Source organism: Melanotaenia boesemani, chromosome 22 (assembly GCF_017639745.1).
Source record: "Melanotaenia boesemani isolate fMelBoe1 chromosome 22, fMelBoe1.pri, whole genome shotgun sequence".
In the NCBI taxonomy this organism is placed as follows: domain Eukaryota; kingdom Metazoa; phylum Chordata; class Actinopteri; order Atheriniformes; family Melanotaeniidae; genus Melanotaenia; species Melanotaenia boesemani.
Window position 1 is genome coordinate 27,385,524 of NC_055703.1, and position 18,562 is coordinate 27,404,085.

At 42.9% G+C, this 18,562-nt stretch overlaps 2 protein-coding genes across 2 annotated transcripts in view; one reads left to right on the forward strand and one right to left on the reverse strand.

The window, feature by feature from the left end:
- LOC121634100 (gastrula zinc finger protein XlCGF57.1-like) overlaps nucleotides 1–18,562 on the forward strand; it is a 540,387-nt gene that overhangs the window by 117,609 nt on the left and 404,216 nt on the right. The gene's annotated exons all lie outside the window — the stretch shown is intronic.
- Nucleotides 1,377–9,553, reverse strand: hey2 (hes-related family bHLH transcription factor with YRPW motif 2). The gene is made up of 6 exons (XM_041976604.1): nucleotides 9,461–9,553; nucleotides 8,684–9,401; nucleotides 6,884–6,962; nucleotides 6,722–6,805; nucleotides 5,956–6,037; nucleotides 1,377–3,767 (listed from the first exon to the last, which is right to left on the reverse strand). The coding sequence occupies exons 2-6, from the start codon at nucleotides 8,803–8,805 to the stop codon at nucleotides 3,127–3,129; spliced, it is 1,008 nt and encodes a 335-aa protein (XP_041832538.1). The 5' UTR covers nucleotides 8,806–9,401; nucleotides 9,461–9,553; the 3' UTR covers nucleotides 1,377–3,126.

The window sequence follows — 18,562 nt, forward strand, 5'->3', positions numbered from 1 at the left end:
TCTGTGGACGGGTGAAAAGACATTTCTCTGGACTCTAAACTGGTCTGTTTCTGTGATAAAAGTGATTCCAAAACATAAATCTGCATTCTGTGATGTGAACATCAGACAGTCCACAAAGCTCGTGGTGTTCAGGGCCACTGGGCTCCGCTACGGACCTGAGACCTGGACCCTGTAAAGACACTTGAAGCAGCTGGAGGAGGTCTGAGGTCCATCCTGAACGTCCACGGCGAGATGTGAGACGAAGGAAACAAAGACACCATTTTTACTGTTCTCTAAAATCAGCCCCAGTGGACCGGCTCTAATCATCTATGTTCATCATAATCAGCAATAAATAATCAATATATTAGTTTTGTGTTGTTTATATGGGTCAACATCGGTCATATTTTATCAGACTGGAACATGTTACATGTAGGTTGTTACCGTGGTTACAGAATCAGTTTAGCTGAGATAAAACTACTCTGTTACGGTAGTAGTGACATTAACAGAGAGTCATTGAATGCATCAGAAGCTCAGTCAATGCAGTGATGGATGACGTGTCTCATTTAAAGTCTCTGATTGGCTGGAGGTTACAGGGGGCGGTTCTCATCGTGTTTTAAGCTGTTAGCGGAGCGAGCTAGCTAGCTACTTTATGTTTGTTTGTTGCTCTCACAGCAGTCTGTGTCTTCCTGTTAGTAAATCATCAGCAACACTGGATCCCACTCCGATCCGCAGGCTGGAAGATTTTTAACTTTAGATATGCAGGAATTATAATCACGATTAACCGTGAGCCCCAAAATTTTTAATCTCACTGATTCAATTTCATGTAGTCAACCTAAAAGACTCAACTTGTTCCAAATTAAACACTGAATTAACCCAAAAGCAGCTTCAAATTCTCACTGAAATATAGCTTTTAATGACAAGAATTTAAACGTGTATCATTGCATTTCTTTTCCAAGCACGGGTATAGCATTAAAAGTAAATGGCATTAGGATGTATCAGTAACCATCATCTTTCTACATATAGAAGATTCATAGCGGTTAAATTTCCGGTGAATCTGCATCTCCCTTTGTGGTCCAGGTACCTTGTTATGAAACAAGCCCCGCCCCCTCTGACAGAAACTTTCAGTTATCTTTACTCCTCATAATCAATAAAAGCAGCTTTAAGGTTTAGTAATAAGACACCGTTCATACATAACATAAAACAGTTAATCACTACTACAACGTTCAAATATAATCTGGGTTTACAGGGTGATCAGAACTGGGATGGAACCAGTAAAATGACTGGAAATGTTCCCAAAATGAGTTGCAGGTCAAATTAAACAGGACGGTCCTCAGATCACATTAAATATGGATAAATAGCTCCTCCTGAAAAGATAAACATCATACGGACACGTTCCATCGTCTTTATCAGGCTTTTTATTTTCATCACTTACAACCCAACAAGTGTCGGACATTTTGGGAAAGTTTTAGGAACATTTTTCATTCTCAGTTGAGAAATCTGTGGAAAAAAAAAACAGAAAAATGCTTGTTTGTGTTCGTCAGTTACTAACTGTTCAGGCCTTTTTTTAAATACGTGTTTAGGTTGATTTTCTACGATGAGTCTGGTGTCATTTAAACTAACAATCAGAAGGAAAATTATTATTCGTTGAGGATTAGAAACAATTTTTTTCTAAAAAGAAAGTTTTCTAAAATGCAACAAAAATTGTGATTTTTAAATAGTTTCACTTATGATTTCTGATTATTTAACAAACACTTAAACAGAAAATGGAAACGTTTAAAATGTGATGCAGCAACACACTCAGTAAAAGTTGTTCTATAATGTTCAGTTACATGGTTCTGGATGGTTCTTCAACCAGCAGATTAACTGGAGACCGGTGAGGGTGTCAGGGTTGGGTATAAAAGCAGCATCTACCAAAGGGTTAGTGTTTCCAATCAGGATGGGTCATGTTCACAAATTTGGTCCAAACTCCATCAGAGAATCATCAATAAGTTCAGCAAATATTTCTCAGTGACAGATTATAAAGAACTTTGGTCTTTCAGCATCCACAGAGCAGAATAGCAGGAAAATATTCAGGGAGTTTTCCATGTATGATGCTCCTGAAAAGTGGATATAAAATCTAAACAAGCAAACATTTATAATACTTATATTTAGACTTGTTGAAACGGCATAGACTATGTGATATAAAAGAAAATGTTTTTTTCATTATCATTATTCTCATTTTAATTTAAAATCATATTAAAATTCGTGTTGTATTTTTTTCCAGGGATCTGAACCAGACAAAAATACTTTAAGTCTGGAAGATAATATGTGAAGTTCAGGTAAACATCAGTATGATATATTATTACTTGGACTAAATTTTTATTAATTACGTAGACCAGATCTGAACTCTGAACTCACCTCGATGCATGCTAAGGAAACTTTCTTTTACTTGGAGATTATTAATATCACCACCAGGCAGTGACTCAATAAATAAAATAAATTCTTTGTAACTTCAGCTTTTACATTGACTCGGTCTAAACTAACTCCTGTCTTTTCTTTGCTCCTGAGCTTAAGACTAAAGACCGTTAGGATCCCTGTCTGCTGCTAGCTAACAGAGTGATTGACAGCAGGGACAGCCAATCCCTGAGCAAGTCACAAAAGCGGAGAGCCAGTCACATCAGCCAAAACGGTTTTAAGGCGGAACTTATAGCAGCGGTACTGACCAAGTATCACCAGACCAACAGAAAATGTTTGGAGCATCATGACGAGGAGAAAGAGACACGAAGGATTCAGAAGGAGCGGAAAACTTAAAGTTCATGGAATTTCTTCTGAGTGTGTTTCTGCAGCAGATTCTACATTTAATTTAGATTTTATCTTAAATACACGTTTTTGTTTCACTTTATCAACTTTCCTGGAAAAAATGTCCTCAGATTTGATGAGTAAAACAATAAAATGTAGAAAATCGTTATATATGGATTCACTTCAGTTCAAGTGGAATAAATCTCACATGAAAGACAAAAAATAAAATAAAATAAATGTGTTTAAGCAGCAAATTAAAGCAAACTTTCTGTCATGGGGTGAACGTTTCAGGAAGTTAGCGGGAGCAGCAGGTGGAGATCTTCCCAGATGTTAACGGGTTAGCTGGTTAAGTCAGTCAGACGTTAGCGGTCAGAAGGCTCCGACCTCGGTTCCCCACGGCCGGTAGGGCTTCCTGCTGATGCTATGAGGGGTCTGCGAGGAAGAGGAGGAGGAGGAAGAGCCAGGAGGACTGGTGGAGGTGAGGGAGGAGGGAGGGCGGAGGGGGAAACCTCCGTGGAAGGTGATGGGAAATGATGCCGAGAGGGAGAGGAGGGAGGTGGTGGGTGGGCAGGGGAGCATGAGGGATGAGGAAGAGGAGGATGAAAGTGAGGAAGAGGAGGAGTCTGTGAGGGAGGCAAAAGAGGAGGAGACCACGCTGCGCTGGGATATCTCCATCAGCCTCTGGGGGCCTCCGCCGCCTCCTCTGGTGTCTGGAGAAACCGGAAGTCCGCTCAGTCCGTACGGCAGAGGACGCAGCGTTGCCACGGCAGCGGCCCAGTGCTGGGGGGGGGGCGGGTGGGGGAACGGGTGGTGCTGATGGGAGGCGGCTGTCAGAGTGGCGACGTCATGCTGGGAAGCGCAGCTGGTGAGGTGGGAGAGGAGGCGGGAGTGCAGGGGGTCGCGGGAGTCCAGGCCCTCCACGGTGCTCAGGTAGCGGGAAACCTCCGTCACACATTCCCTGTAACCCAGAGACAGGAAGTCCAGCGCCAAGGCGTGGGCGTCCAGGTAACCTGGAGACGGGCAGGAGACAGGTTTTACTTTTCATACCCAGACATCAGTTTACCGTACTTCATACCAACACTGATATGCATACCAGTACTTTTTACTCCTTCAAGGTTTCCATTAATATCTTTATTACCACGTAAATATGAAAAATAAAGAAAAGTCATGAACATAAATACTCAAAAGAAATGGTTATAAACAATAATAAAACATATCAATTAGTGAATTATATTAAAATAAATCTTTTTAAAATGATTATAAAACAATAATAAAAAAATGTATTAAACCAGTAAAATATTCAAACGCATCATCGTGGCTTCTGATTGGCTGCCCTGATCATGTGACACTGGACAGAAGCAGCACATCGTAGCTGATTTTGCACCAAATTTCATCGTCTAAAACTCTCAGAGGTGTGTATGTTTGGTATTAATGGCGTGGTGTGTGGAAGCATGGATACACCCTCCCTAACTTGCGCATACGTGCACGCGCATAGCCGCAATAAAGCCAGAAAGCTGGCTGAGGTCACACGAACAGCGAACACGTTTCCACTGGTTCCCGTGAACCAGCGAGCAGCCTGGATTCGTGCGATGGTAAACCGGAAGGTGGTGCCCTGGCACCGGCTCTGCAGTCCTCAGCTCGTCTCTGGTCGTCTCCATGGCTGAATGAACGGGACAGACAACGTTTCTGTCCACGGAAACGTAGCTAATGATGCTAATTCAGCTGTAGAGTGAATGCATTTATTTCCACTGCAGTAAACATGGTGGTGCAGACCTGGACTGTTTCTCGGTGATGGACTCATGCTGTCTCCCCACGTCCCCTTCGTGTCCACAGATGGACAATAGTCCACATATTTGGTATCAACCAGCGATCTGGTGAACCTTCTTCACTGGACAGCTGCACTTTCTGCCTCCATCGCGGTTATGCACGAGCACACGGGACATGTGCATAAGTTAGGAAAAGGGACAATACGAGACCCTTTTAACCCTCAATGAACCCAAAACCACGTTCTTTAAACACGTCCTGTCCTCTGAGCCGAGCCGATCTTTAGTCATCCTGTTAAACTTTCGTCAGCTTTTCTTTCAGGATTTTTGTGCATCAACCTTTAAAACTCCGAGACGTTTTCTTTTTTAAAGAATATAAAGTCGTACTGTCTCTGCCTCAGCACAGGTCAGAAGTTCAGCTTCGTTAACTTCTAATCAGCCTCGTGCTGCTTCAGTCTAGTGGGGGAACAGATCTATTTAGAGTAATTCTACATTTTTCAGCATTTTTTTCTCCAGCTTCAAATTTAAGGAAGAGATAAGCTGTCCACAAATCTGTCCCACAGGCATCTTTTTAAAGGTTGAATACATTTCTAAAGTCCAGTGTTTCACTTCGAACCCAGAAAATTGAGCCGAACTTTGGCTGATGGACCACCAGGACCACCAGGACACGTCTTCATACCAGATCTGAGCGGAACATTCAGCGTTTCTGGGTTTCTTTCTACCTTTGTGGTCCTTCATTCTGCTGCTGTGATGACGTTTTACAGGAGTGTTAAACTGGTTTCAGGACTTTCTGATCAGCTGACTTTGTTCTGTCTGCTGGTGAACCCAAGCAAACCCACGCCCCTCCTCCTCCTCCTCCTCCTCCACGATGAAGGCAAACAGCGCTGCTCAGGGTCAAGTGGAGCTTTTATCGCTGCAGCATTTTCCCATAAACTCATGTCCTGCTCTGACTGGAACCTAAACCTGGTCCAGTTATCCCATTTAAACTTCAGGCTATCCCTTAAATTCCCTTAAATCGAAGCTTTTAAAGTCGTTTCTTTTAATTTTCGGACAAACAGAACCGAGTCCAAAGAGAATCTGACTGACTACAACCAGCTAGACCTGAGATGGTCACATCCTGCTGGAAGTAGCCATCAGAAGATGCTACGCTGGTCATAAAGGGATGGACGTGGTCAGCCTGAAGCGTTGGCCCAAGGCAGGGTGGATCCATGCTCTCATGATCCTTCCACCTCATTCTGAGCCACCATCTGAATGTGGACTCATCAGACCAGTTTTTCCATCTTTGGGTCCAGACTCGTTCTCGGTGAAGAGATGCTTGTTTCTTCCTCGCTCTGGTTGGGATGGAGGAACTGAGGCGTATCCGTTTGTTGCTACTTCAAACACTTTTAGTCGGCGAAGATGCTGAAAGTGAGTTTGTGGTGGTTGTCATGGTTACCTTTCCCTCCTGTGACCTGCAGCATCTTCAGATGGTCCACGGTCATCTGGAGAATTTCTGCCTTCTCCAGCTTCGCTGAGCCCTGATGGATCGGACCGAGCGAGAGAGAAGTTTAACCTCACAGAAAGCGTGGCGTTAAAGCAACAAACGAACTTCCAGCTGTAGCCAGTCGCCATGACTACCCTTCAGCCCTGAGAGCAGACACATATCTTACATAACTTATACACTGTAAGAAATAAAGGTGCTGAGTGACCTTAAAAAGAAGGCAACTCAAAGGAGGACCTCAAATTTAACAATGCTAGGACAGATATTCAGGCCTACTCGTGTCTTTGAGCTGAACCAACTCTGAGTTCACTTAGTACCTTATAATTTGATTTACACTCTTAATGTAGACGTCTTCTTTTAGTTTACCCATAATGCCCTGCTTTCTAAAGTTCTCTCAACTACTTGTTTTTGTTGGAAAGTCTTCTCATGTCTGAAACTGCTCTAATGAATGTTGCACCTGCACCTTCTAACGCAAATTTCCTTTGGGACAATTAAGTTTATTTTCTCTATATCCCTTAGTTGTGGTGAAACTGCAGCTTTACAGAAGCGACCTGAGCTCAGAATGAAGACGATCCTCCATGTTTGCTCCATCTGCAGCGAGCGTTGTTAAATCTAACAGAAAGGAAAAGCCGGCTCCGTGTTTTAAATCTGCTGAAGTCTCCTGCGTTTCATTTCTGTGTTTCAGTCCAGTTTATTTGAGTTGTTCAGACACGTTTTTTACCTGCTTTTCGAAGGCCGTTGGGACGAGTCTGCGTAACTCCGACAGACTGTTGTTGATTCGGTCTCGTCGTCGCTTCTCGATGATCTGAAATACGAAAGAAACCCGTGAAAACTCCAGAATAATTCCCCGAATGAACTCGATCCTTCCAGACAACAAACACACCCCTCTGCGTTTTTTCCTCGCCATAACCTGAGTGGTCGCGGTCGGAGATCCACATCTGACGAAGGACGCCTTCATGGACCTGAAAAACAAAAACAGGACTTTTTTTCTTCCATCCATCAACAATAAACTGCAAATATTTATCTGAATAGATTAAATTATTCATCTTTTGAGTTTGTTTCTCCACCTGAAAAGACCAGAAATAAACTTTAATACAAGTTTTTAGTTTCACTTTTGAGGAGAAAACATCAGCTTATAAAATCTGATCAAATTTGACTCATTAAACAAGAAAATTAATAAAAAAGTTCCCGTTCAGTTTATACCACACCTGAAAGGTTGGTACTGCTCTTTGTCCTGCAGTTTCTATCAGATCGTTTTAGCTTTTAATTCATTTCATTTTCCCAAAACGTAAACACTAACGTTTCATCCGGTTTTACAAATATACAGAGCAAAAATTTAAATAAAAAAACTGATCAAAATACATTTAGATTAGACTAAAAAATTTAACTTAAAATAAATTAAATGAAAATACAATAATGTATAATGACATTTTTAAAATTTAATTATACAAAATATGTGAACTAAAAATAAAATTTCTATGAAATTCAATAACATTTAGTTAGTTTAACTTAAAGCTAAATAAAATACAATATAATAAAATTAGTTAATAAAAACTTACTCATATACAATCATTAAAGAAAGATAAATGCTCGAGTTCATCAAATTTAAAAATTTGTGTGATTGTTTCCTAATGAGCATGTTATTTAATTTAAATATTTAACATGAGATGTAAAAACAAGATTAAATATCAGAGTTTAAAGAGTTCACAGCTTTTCCTTTAAAATCGAATCATCCAGTGACCCGCCAGATTGATCCAGTGACCCTCTGAAGGAGGGCGGACCTTATGTTGGAACAACAAAACTCCATAAATAAATAAAAGTAGCTCCACCTCCAGCAGCCACAGAATAAAGATTTCATCCAGAGAAGTTAAAACACAGACTGCAGAAAGCTTGTTTTCTAAATTCATCTGAAGTACATCATCAAACCCAAAAAATAAACCAAAATAATAAAAATCCAGTAAAAACGGATGTTTTCATTCATTATTGGGAGTTATAATTATTCATCTATAAAAACTTCCGGTTTGTTCTGAAGTTTAGTACAAAACAACAACAACAGCGTTTGTTTGTTTGTTTGTTGTTTGTTTGTTTGTGTTCAGACATTTTACTGCAAACTGAAAATAAAGTTTAATGATTTGAAACTATTTTATTATTTCTTTGTTTTTAGCATAAAATCCCAAATTAAACCAGTTTGGCCTGAAACATTAAACCAAAGAACTGAGTTGATTCTTTATTTTTATTTATTGTTTTGGAGCGTGGGGGTTGTTTTGTTAACTTTTAAACTAATTTTTACAGCAAACTTTAACCCTTTCTGAGCCAATAAAAAAGGCTAATAAGTAATTTTATGCTGTTTATTTAAATAATTCCTGCCGCATGAACTCTACATCAAATTATGGGTTTATGTTAATATTTAAAACTTAATAACTCGCCAGTAAATAAATTGTTATACAACTAAATAACTTTAATAAGTTTAATAGTTTACATAATGTATTTTCCAGCTTCTCCGTAAGAGACACGAACAAGACAAATTCTGGAAAAATCCTCCAACAATTAAAGTTTCTGAGTTTAAGAAACAGTTAAAGATGATTTAAGTTCATGGATGAAAATTCATCTTTGCAGCTGCGCTTTATTTTGCTTTTGGAGTATTTGATGAAGGAAAAAGGAGGAAAACGTTTTGAAGTCTCACCCTGGATGGAGCGCGTGCCGGCCCTCATCGATGGTCTCCTCCGCCGAGCTGCGGTCCTCACGCGGCCGCTTCATGATGGAGGAGGAGGAGGAGGAGGAAGAAAATCCTCCCAACAAAAACATGCAAAGTCAAACTGCAGCAGGAAAGTTCCAGGATGTAACTCAAGTTAATCCGACAGAAAGAAAACTTAATTTTCCCTTTTTGCAGAAATGTGAATTTAAAGATTCCTCCCAGATTCTGAAAGTTAGAAAAAGTTTTCTTTAATGATAAAATACGTCCTTTTAAAGTCAGAGAAAGGATTTAAACGTTTGGAGTCATTTCTGCGGCTCCTCCAGCGGCGCGTGACCGCTTCAGGTGTCTGCGTGTCGGCTACAGACTGCACTGGAGCCGGTGTGTCTTCCTCCTCCTCCTCCTCCTCCTCTTCTGCTGCAGGAGCTTTCCCACGGAGCCTGGAAGCCACACGCGCGCACATGCACAAACATATAAAAGTTGGAACCGCCCACGTGCGCTGAGCTCTCACACACAGAGAAAAACGGGTCGCGAGACATTTTAGGGCTGGTCCTCGTTTCCCTGGATAATACCGACAGTCTGCTGCAGAGCGCGCGTGCGTGTGAAAGAGGAGCGCGTGGGAATGCGTCTTTGTCTGACAGACACAAAAATATGTCATTATATAAGCGACAGGTTTCACACACGCACACTCAGGCTCACGCGGGGCGGACTGGGACAGAAAAGCGGTCCTGACATTTTGGTCCAGATCGGCCCAGACCGGCTCAGAACGGCCCAGATCGGCTCAGATCCGTACACCACAAATCTTGCTGCTACACCAAATGTAAATATCATTTCCTTACAATAACTAAACGCATACAGCGTCAGCAGGAACCAGCGGGACGCGTTAAATGCGTGAAATACGTCCATAAAGTGTCATTAGTTAATAATAAACATCCGTCCTCCGTCACAGAGATGGACTCATGTTTTTATAATAATGTGGTCATGTCCAGAGTTACTGGATTCTCTGTTAAAGAGACAAACAGCTGCATCAGTATAACATCTGGAAGCAAATGGAATAAATGGAAAGTAAGTCTGGATATTCAGAGAAGTCTCTTTGGATCCACGAGTTAAGTTTTTTCCTCGTTCTTTCTAAATTTGGGCTGAAGTTCAGAATACATCTAATACTCTGATTCTTGGTTCAGACTATTCCTCAGTATGTACCAGTTTCTTTAACGTCCAGTCAAGCTGCCCCAGACGGTGAGAGCAGGCCCCCACATCCCGTCAGCACTGGAGTGTGTTCAGTCTCTACACACTCTACACACACAACTGCACCCCACTCGCTCCAGAACAGTACAATAAGTCTGCACATCGAGACGAGGTGGTGCAGCTGCTGATATGGTGCAAAAAGAACAATCTGAGCTGATTATAGACTTCAGAAGGAAAAAAAAGGACACCCAGCCTCTGGTCATCGGCGGGGACTGTGTGTCAGACTTCCGCTTTCTTGGCATTCATATCGAGGATGACCTGACCTGGACCATGAACAACACTGCCATCATCAAGAAGGCACAGCAGGGACTGCATTGCCTGAGAATACTCAGGAAAAATCACCTAGAGAGCATTTTGTCTTACTGCATCTGTGTGATTCTCCAGCTGCACAGCTGCAAACACGAAAGCGCTGCAGAGGGTCGTCACTGCAGCCCGAAAGCTTACTGGCTGCCCTCTCCCTTCCCTGGAAGGTCGATACAGAATCTGGCAGAAAACGGAGCGACTGAGTTTCCAGCATGTGGACAGCTGGAGGACGGGATCAATGAAATGTTGATTTTTGCTGCCTTGTGGTCAGTCAGAGGGGTGGAAAGAAGTTCAACACTGGAGTTATTTTAAGATTATTTAAAATTAGCCAGAAGTCTATTCTAGATGGTCTAGGTCTAGACCTAGACTTGCCGCTTCTCACAGAGGGGATTTTTTCTTTCCTAAGTCAAATTTCTGCATGAGTGTTTTTAACTCTGCGTTAGTTTGCATATCTGTCTATTGTGTTGTCCAAAGTATTAAAATCTCCACCGATACCAAGGAAGCATGAATCTGGACGGCCAGTAAAGACGTCTTTTCTCCACCTCATCCAGCAAGTTATTCTTATCATGCCTTAAGTTGGAGCCATAAAAGTTAAGTTATGAAACTGACCTTATGAATATAAAGACTGTGATGAATTTAGTGACGAGTGCAGACCTCTTAAACTGTTTCTGAGTGTCTCCAGCTAAATGTGGTGAAGCGTGTTAGAAAAACTCATTTCCCCACTGACACCTCCAGAGATGAATATCATCGGTAACGGTGAGTCTCCTGGAAAACATGAATGGGTTTTACGTTGCTTGACAAATAAAAATAAAGCTTTACATTTCAAATGATGTCTAGAACTCTGCCTTGAGCGAAACTACAGTCTAACAGAAAATGATTTGAGTCTAAACATCTTTACTATGAGAACTGCATGTGAGCGGTGACATAATGAGAAACTTACCTGCACAGGTAGCTTCTATTAAATCAAGCTGATTCTTAAAAGAGAGCACAAATGTCATCAGTAACAGTAAATACGTTAATGAACAGCAAAAAGTTCGTTTCACCTCAGTCTGGAAGGGAAATTTCCTTTAAATGAAGGCACGACCACCCACAGAGCAGCTAGCCAGCCAGTCGTTTTCTTTACCGCTTCGTCCAATGACAGGTTGCGTAAAGCTGGAGCCTCACCCAGCCTTTAGCAGGTGAGAGAGGCAGGAACACCTGGACAGGCCACCGGTCCATCGCAGGGCCCGAAGTAGGCAGCCTTCCGAGCTTTTCCAGCTTCGTTCACCAGAGGCCGCAGCTTCATCCTGGCTTCTCTGTCTGCTCTGCAGAAAGGAAGGAAAGAAAGAAGGAAGGCCCAAACTGCTGCTCTGTGCACATTAGTTTGTTTCACTCATACATGATGCACAGTATCTAGAAGTTCTGGGAGTCTTGCAGCATCCGAAGGTAAGATGTCAGGCAGATCCGGATCACATCTTCTTGCGTTCATCTTTCTCTTCCATGTGCTCTGATACGGTTCCATCGTCCAGAGTGTCTCTCAATATCAGTGACGCATGACTCCAACGTATTTATGTGCATCTTTTCCTCATCAAGGGCGAATTTGAGAAATTTCCCCTTCACCTCGCTCATGTGGTTGCAGAGAGTTTCCACGTGTCCTCTCAGAGACGTTATCTGCACCGTGTTATCCTGAGGATTTCAGCTCGTCTGACCGGCTGTTGATTAGCTTCAACAAAGTAGCAACGTCTGTGCTAGCTGCATCGCTTTTTTACCAGGAGGTTTCTCTGGGGTAGCGGGCAAGGGAGGGAAGTCTGCATCCATCAGAGTTTTCTTCTTGCTGAACGACTGCAGAACGACGTCTCCTCCTTCTTTTTGTTTGTGCTTTAAAATGTTCAACAGATGGAAAATTCAGTCGTCTGCTTCCACAAGTTATCCAAGACGCTGCACCATGTCGGCCGCCATTGTTGTTCTAAAACAGGGAATACTTGCTGGAACTGAAGCAAACCATCGGAAAAACTCGGCCCTGTGGATCTACCAGGCAATACAAACCCTACCACCACCTGCAGACCAGAACAGAAACTGCAGCATGACGCTGATTCTCTCCAGAATATACGAGTGTTTCATCTGCATCATGGATGCAGCCGACAAACCTGCAGCAACTGTGTGATGCTGTCATGTCAATATGGAGAAAACCTCTGAGGAAGGTTTCACCACCTGCTTCATCTATCACACCAGGATTAAAAAGGTCCGACCCGGTACTAGAAGGTGGACCTGATGGAGAGGACGACCCGGTACTAGAAGGTGGACCTGATGAAGAGGACGACCCGGTACTAGAAGGTGGACCTGATGGAGAGGACGACCCGGTACTAGAAGGTGGACCCGATGAAGAGGACGACCCGGTACTAGAAGGTAGACTTGATGAAGAGGACGACCCTGTACTAGAAGGTGGACCCGATGAAGAGGACGACCCGGTACTAGAAGGTGGACTTGATGGAGAGGACGACCCGGTACTAGAAGGTAGACTTGATGGAGAGGACGACCCGGTACTAGAAGGTAGACTTGATGGAGAGGACGACCCGGTACTAGAAGGTAGACTTGATGGAGAGGACGACCCGGTACTAGAAGGTGGACCCGATGAAGAGGACGACCCAGTACTAGAAGGTGGACCCGATGAAGAGGACGACCCGGTACTAGAAGGTGGACCCGATGAAGAGGACGACCCGGTACTAGAAGGTGAACTTGATGGAGAGGACGACCCGGTACTAGAAGGTGGACCCGATGAAGAGGACGACCCGGTACTGGAAGGTGGACCTGCTGATGTAGAGGACGACCCGGTACTAGAAGGTGGACCCGATGAAGAGGACGACCCGGTACTAGAAGGTGGACCCGATGAAGAGGACGACCCGGTACTAGAAGGTGAACTTGATGGAGAGGACGACCCGGTACTAGAAGGCGGTCCTGATGGAGAGGACGACCCGGTACTAGAAGGCGGACTTGATGGAGAGGACGACCCGGTACTAGAAGGTGGACCCGATGAAGAGGACGACCCGGTACTAGAAGGTGGACCTGCTGATGAAGAGGACGACCCGGTACTAGAAGGTGGACCTGCTGATGAAGAGGACGACCCGGTACTAGAAGGTGGACCTGCTGATGAAGACCTACATCTATAAAACCACTTTATGTTTGTATATAAACAGAATTTGGTCATATTTATTTTACTTTTGCTTCGTTGCAGAAGAAATCAAACCGAACAGTAGATCTGACACTTGTGCGTGTGTGTTAGAAGTACGATTGTACGTGAACCCACGGTGTTGTGTCGCGCATACATTTTGTGTGTGGCTCTGTGTTTGTGTGTGATTGGTAGTGACCGGCGTGGGCTCTGTTACAATACGAGCTTGTGTAGCTGCAGCAGGGGGGCAGGAAACACCAAAAGGGGCAGCGAGGGGCATGAAGTCGGGTCAAACTCCCTGGGAGAGCAGGCCTGGGAAAACTATGGGAACGTGGAAGGGGAGGGGGTGATGGAGGAGAGGAGAGGAGGTCGAACTTAAAGAACACACCAGTCACATCCAAAGCCTGAAGTCTGGCCAGATATTTACACAAGTACAGAGTAGCATTTTCCCTCATTTCTGCTTGCACCTGAATGCACCACCACGTTATTAATAAAGCTTTAATGCTGCTTAAAATTATCTCATGACAGAAAATAAACAGAAACACCATCTTATATGATTATTTAGTCAAACGAAGCAACTTATCAACCAGCAAGAAGGAACTTAAAGTAAAGAGAAAAGTTGGAGCAAGAAGACAGAAGAATGTCCTGAAATTACCTCACCAAAACTGGTGTATTTGTTACCCTGCAGGTTCTCGGGTATGTCGAGTTGATCGGGTCATTCAGGGAAAACGCAGAGTCACAGCAAGTGAGAGGGCCGAGTCCGGTGGCTGATTTCTGTGTTCGGTTTCCTCCACAGGGCGACTAAACCCGTCAGTGACAATAAAACAGTAATTTCAGACCGAGTTCAGCCAGGAGCTGACGCTGGTGGTGGCAGAGCTCAGAACAACCTCCCAGGACCAAGATGTCGCTGTAAACAGCTCTGCTTCCCTGGTGGAAAAAACACATGTGGAACGTGGTTTTGGAACACTTTCATGTGAATCATGTGGATCCATGTATCTGAACCACATGATTCACATGAATATGTTCCAAAACCAAGTCAGATCCACATACTGTGTGTATCACATGTAACCCCCATGAAAATGTTCCAAAACCACGTTTCCACACACAATTCACAGGAGAAGCATGTATGGAAAGGTGATTTTGGAACATCAGATCATGTGGATCTACGTGTGTGATCCATATGACTGACATGGAAATGTTCAAAAAGTTAATTTCTGCGTGTTATTCACATGTGATCCACATGCAGACCAGACCAGAACAGATCGGCTGACAGGGAAGAAGACATCCGGCTAGAAAGGAAGCAGGAGAATAAAGTAAGAACCAGCATAAATCCTGACCTGGGTCCAGGTGAGAGTTTTAGAGGAGATCCAGCAGTGCCCGGTGACCTGCCAGGGACCAGAACCTCCTCTCACTGGATCAGCCATCCTGTACCATGTGGTCTGCTGGAGCAGCAGCATCACAGAGAGGGAGAAGCTGGACAAAGTCATCAGGAAGTCCAGCGCTGTCCTGGGCTGGTCTCTGGACTCAGGGCAGGAGGTAGGTGAGAATAGGGTCCTGGTAAACCCGACCTCCATGTTGGACCATGAATCCCCCCCTGCAGGACTCCTGTCTGCTCTGGACAGCTTCAGGGACAGACTCACACCCTTTTTTGAATGAGTTTGCACCTTTTTGGAGGCTGATGTTTTAAACATTGTGGATTATTCCTCGGACTGGTGTCTTCCCAGCTTCCCAGTCAGACCCACTCCGAAGATCTCTGATCCTCACAGTTACAGACCTGTATCCAATTTACCATTTTTTATCCACTGAAAGATTTTTTGAAAGACAACGATGTCTTTGAGGACTCCAGGGTCTCCAGTCCGGGTTCAGAGCAAAACCCAGCACGGAGACAGCACTGGTTAAAGTGGTAAATGACATCCGAACCAACCAGTTCCTGTCCTGCTATTTCACCTTCACATCTTTAATTTTCCAGTGTCTTAGCTTCGCTGGTGCAGCTGGTTAGGGACGTGATTTCATGTACATGTGTGTTGGTGTGTGATCGTGTGTATGAGTGTGTTGTATGTTGTGTACATGTGTGTTGGTGTGTGATCATGTGTATGCGTGTGTTGTATGTTGTGTACATGTGTGTTGGTGTGTGATCATGTGTATGAGTGTGTTGTATGTTGTGTACATGTGTGAGGGTTCATGGTCTGGAGGATTTGATGGGTAAAAATATCTGGTCTTTTTTTTTTTTTGTTCGTTATGTTTTTATTTTTTAATTGCAATATAAGAGTTAGATGAAAATAAATCTTTGTAAAATAATCATTTTTCTCTTAGATCTTTGCTGGAAATGAGTTTGAATCTGTGCAGAGATTCAGCAGCCGTCAGGACACAAAAACCATGAAATGTCTTTATCACATGCAAATCAAATCGTCCGATCTGTCAGCGTTGCAGGACTTATGTGTTGAATCCGAGATAATCTTGGGTAAGCCTCCTCCGGTGGTTTGTCTGAGGGCGACTATCATGATGTGTGATCTCTGATGAACTGGTCCCACTCGTAAACCCCACAGAACAATGAGCGCCTCTCAGCAGCACTAAAGAATAACACCCTTTGACGGCAGAAACACACAATTATCCTTTTCTGTCTCCATCCACCGAACTCTCTGTCTTTCAGTCAAATGTTAATCCACTTAAAAGTACAACTTTTTACACAAAGATATCCCCTTCATTCAGATTCTGAGTGTTCAGCCTTCACACGACCTGTATTTGGTTAAAAAAAAAAAGTAGAAGTAATTTTTTTGTTTCTGTGAATGTCTTCATGAAAGACTGAGCTTCAGAAAGCTGTTGGACAGTATTTGATGATCAATGTACAATCGGCCTCTTCTGGAGGCAAAAGACAAATGATGAGACACGGAGGAAGGATGGAGCCCAGAGGGAGTCATTCGTTCATCTTGTGGATAATCTGAACAGAAGCAGGATTCTTCCTCAATAAGGAAAAAAAAAAAAAGAAACAAAGTGATGATGAATTTCTAGTAAAATCCACTCCATGAGGCAGTAAAATAGGTATGTGTTGGAAATTAGTGACATGCTGACCTGCAGCTGTTTTTAGTTCCATTTTATTAAATAAATATATTTGATTAATTATTTGTTTAATTATCTGTGTGAGAGGGGCACAGCCCCATTAAAAAGTATCGGTATTGATGATAGTAGTCCTTTATTTACTTGCTATCGGACTGATCTCAAATCTTGCAGCATTGCTTCCCGAGGCTGAGAAACAACACTTCACAATGTTTTCTTTTGGGGCGCTGCATCACTTTACAGCAGCATTTCGTTTTATTTGCATCATATGCTAGCAACCCGACATCTCGTGGTCGGGGAGAGGGAAGTCTGGGTTTCCCTGCTTCGGCAGCTGCCCCCGCGACCCGACTTCGGATAGGCGGCAGATAATGGATGGATATGCTAGCAACTGGACATCGACATACTGGCTGTTTTGAATGTCACCATGTTCATCAAAGAAATGCCAGACATTACTGGAGGAAGTGGGAAAAGGAAAAGATGGAGGTACAGAGTAAGAGATAAGACATCTACTGGCTGGGGAGAGCTCAGAGAGGAGACAGGATGGGTGCTGAATAAGCCACCGATAGGGACACTAAAATGAGAAAATCTGCCAGTTCACCAGTGCTTTTGTAACTGACAATAGCAGAACACAGAATTCTATTTCAATTTGTTTTCTTAAAGTTACCTACATGAAAATATATCTTCTGAAATGTTGTCAACTTTTTGTTGTTAAATTGGACATCTTCTGTATCATCTTCATCCTTTCTCTTCTCTGAGATCTCTGCCTGGGTTGGGGTGAGAGCTGTGCAATACATCACAGCGTCATCAGCGTATAAATTCAATTTTGTTTTGGACATATTTTGGTGAATGTAAAGCATAAAAGGGAATGGCCCTAACACTGACCCCTGAGGCACTCCTTTTGTTACTTGGAGGTAAAACCTTCTGCCTGTACACACTATGTTCTGTCTGCTAGATAGTTTTCAAACCAGCAGAGGGCTTCAGGAGACAGACCAGGTCTAGCTAAGCTACACATTAGCAGTAACTGGTCTGCCAAATCAAAGGCTTTCGAGAGGTCAATAAAAAGGGCAGCACGGTGTTGTTTATTGTCAATAGAATTAATAAAATCATTAATACTTTAAGTGCTGCTGTCGTGGTGCTGTATCTTTTCCTAAAACCAGACTGAAAGTCAGATATAATCTTATTGCCAATTAAAAACTCTTTTAGCTGATCACTGACAAGGACACATAGTTTGGAGATATGCCTATAATTATTAAGAACAGGGGGATGACCTCCTTTTCAGAGGGGAAAGACATAGACAGACTTCCATACAGGAGGGATGACATTTATGTCCAAGGAAATATAAAAATTTTTTATTGACATTAAACACCTCTTAGAAGCTGAAACTTTTAACCCCAGTATAAACCAGTCTAGAAGCAGGAGTTTTAAGTCCCAGTCAGCATCAGACATGATGTTTCCAGCCTCAGCTGTCAGATTCTGAGGCTAAAATGATGTAAAATGAATGTATGAATAGATGTAGCAGCATAAAGGTCGACCAGAAGAAGAAAGCAGAATTTATTACTAACAGAACTTTGTAGAAATAACACACAGATCAACAGTGACCAAACCTTTTCTCATCTCATCGTTCTCTCAAGTTTTGGCTTTCAGGAGAAAAAATGTTGTTATTGAAACAAACACACAACAGAAACTATTTCCATGTTTCCACTTTTTCCTCATTTCCAGTTATTCCTGCTACTATTTACCTGCTATCCTCACTAAATCAACTCCAGCTCAGCTGCTTTGTGGCGCCACCGTGCATCAGAAACGTCTTCTTGGCTTTATTCCAGCCATAGAGGAGCTTTATTTTTCTTCTTTTCACACACACATAGAACTTTCTGCTCACTGGTTGATCTTTGGCTGCTCCTGATTGGACGTTACCGTCAATCTAAGCTCTCTGATTGGTGGAAAGTCTGACAGGAAGTGGCTTCATCATCATGTCCAGGTCTAAATAGAGGTCTCTTAGCAACATAGTAGTGATGGTGATGTTTTTATGATGAAATGTGGTAAATAATGCTGTTATCATGGATCATTGTGGATTTACCAGATAGAGTCTCTGAATAAAACTACATTTAGTGGCTGGATTGTAA

Excerpts from the sequence above, each read along its gene's own strand:
- hey2 (XM_041976604.1), bottom strand. The coding sequence starts at position 8,805 with ATGTTTTTGTTGGGAGGATTTTCTTCCTCCTCCTCCTCCTCCTCCATC. Across the intron at positions 6,806-6,883 it reads CGAGGAAAAAACGCAGAGGG|ATCATCGAGAAGCGACGACG; the intron begins GTGTGTTTGTTG and ends TTCGTATTTCAG. Across the intron at positions 6,038-6,721 it reads CAACGGCCTTCGAAAAGCAG|GGCTCAGCGAAGCTGGAGAA; the intron begins GTAAAAAACGTG and ends CCGATCCATCAG.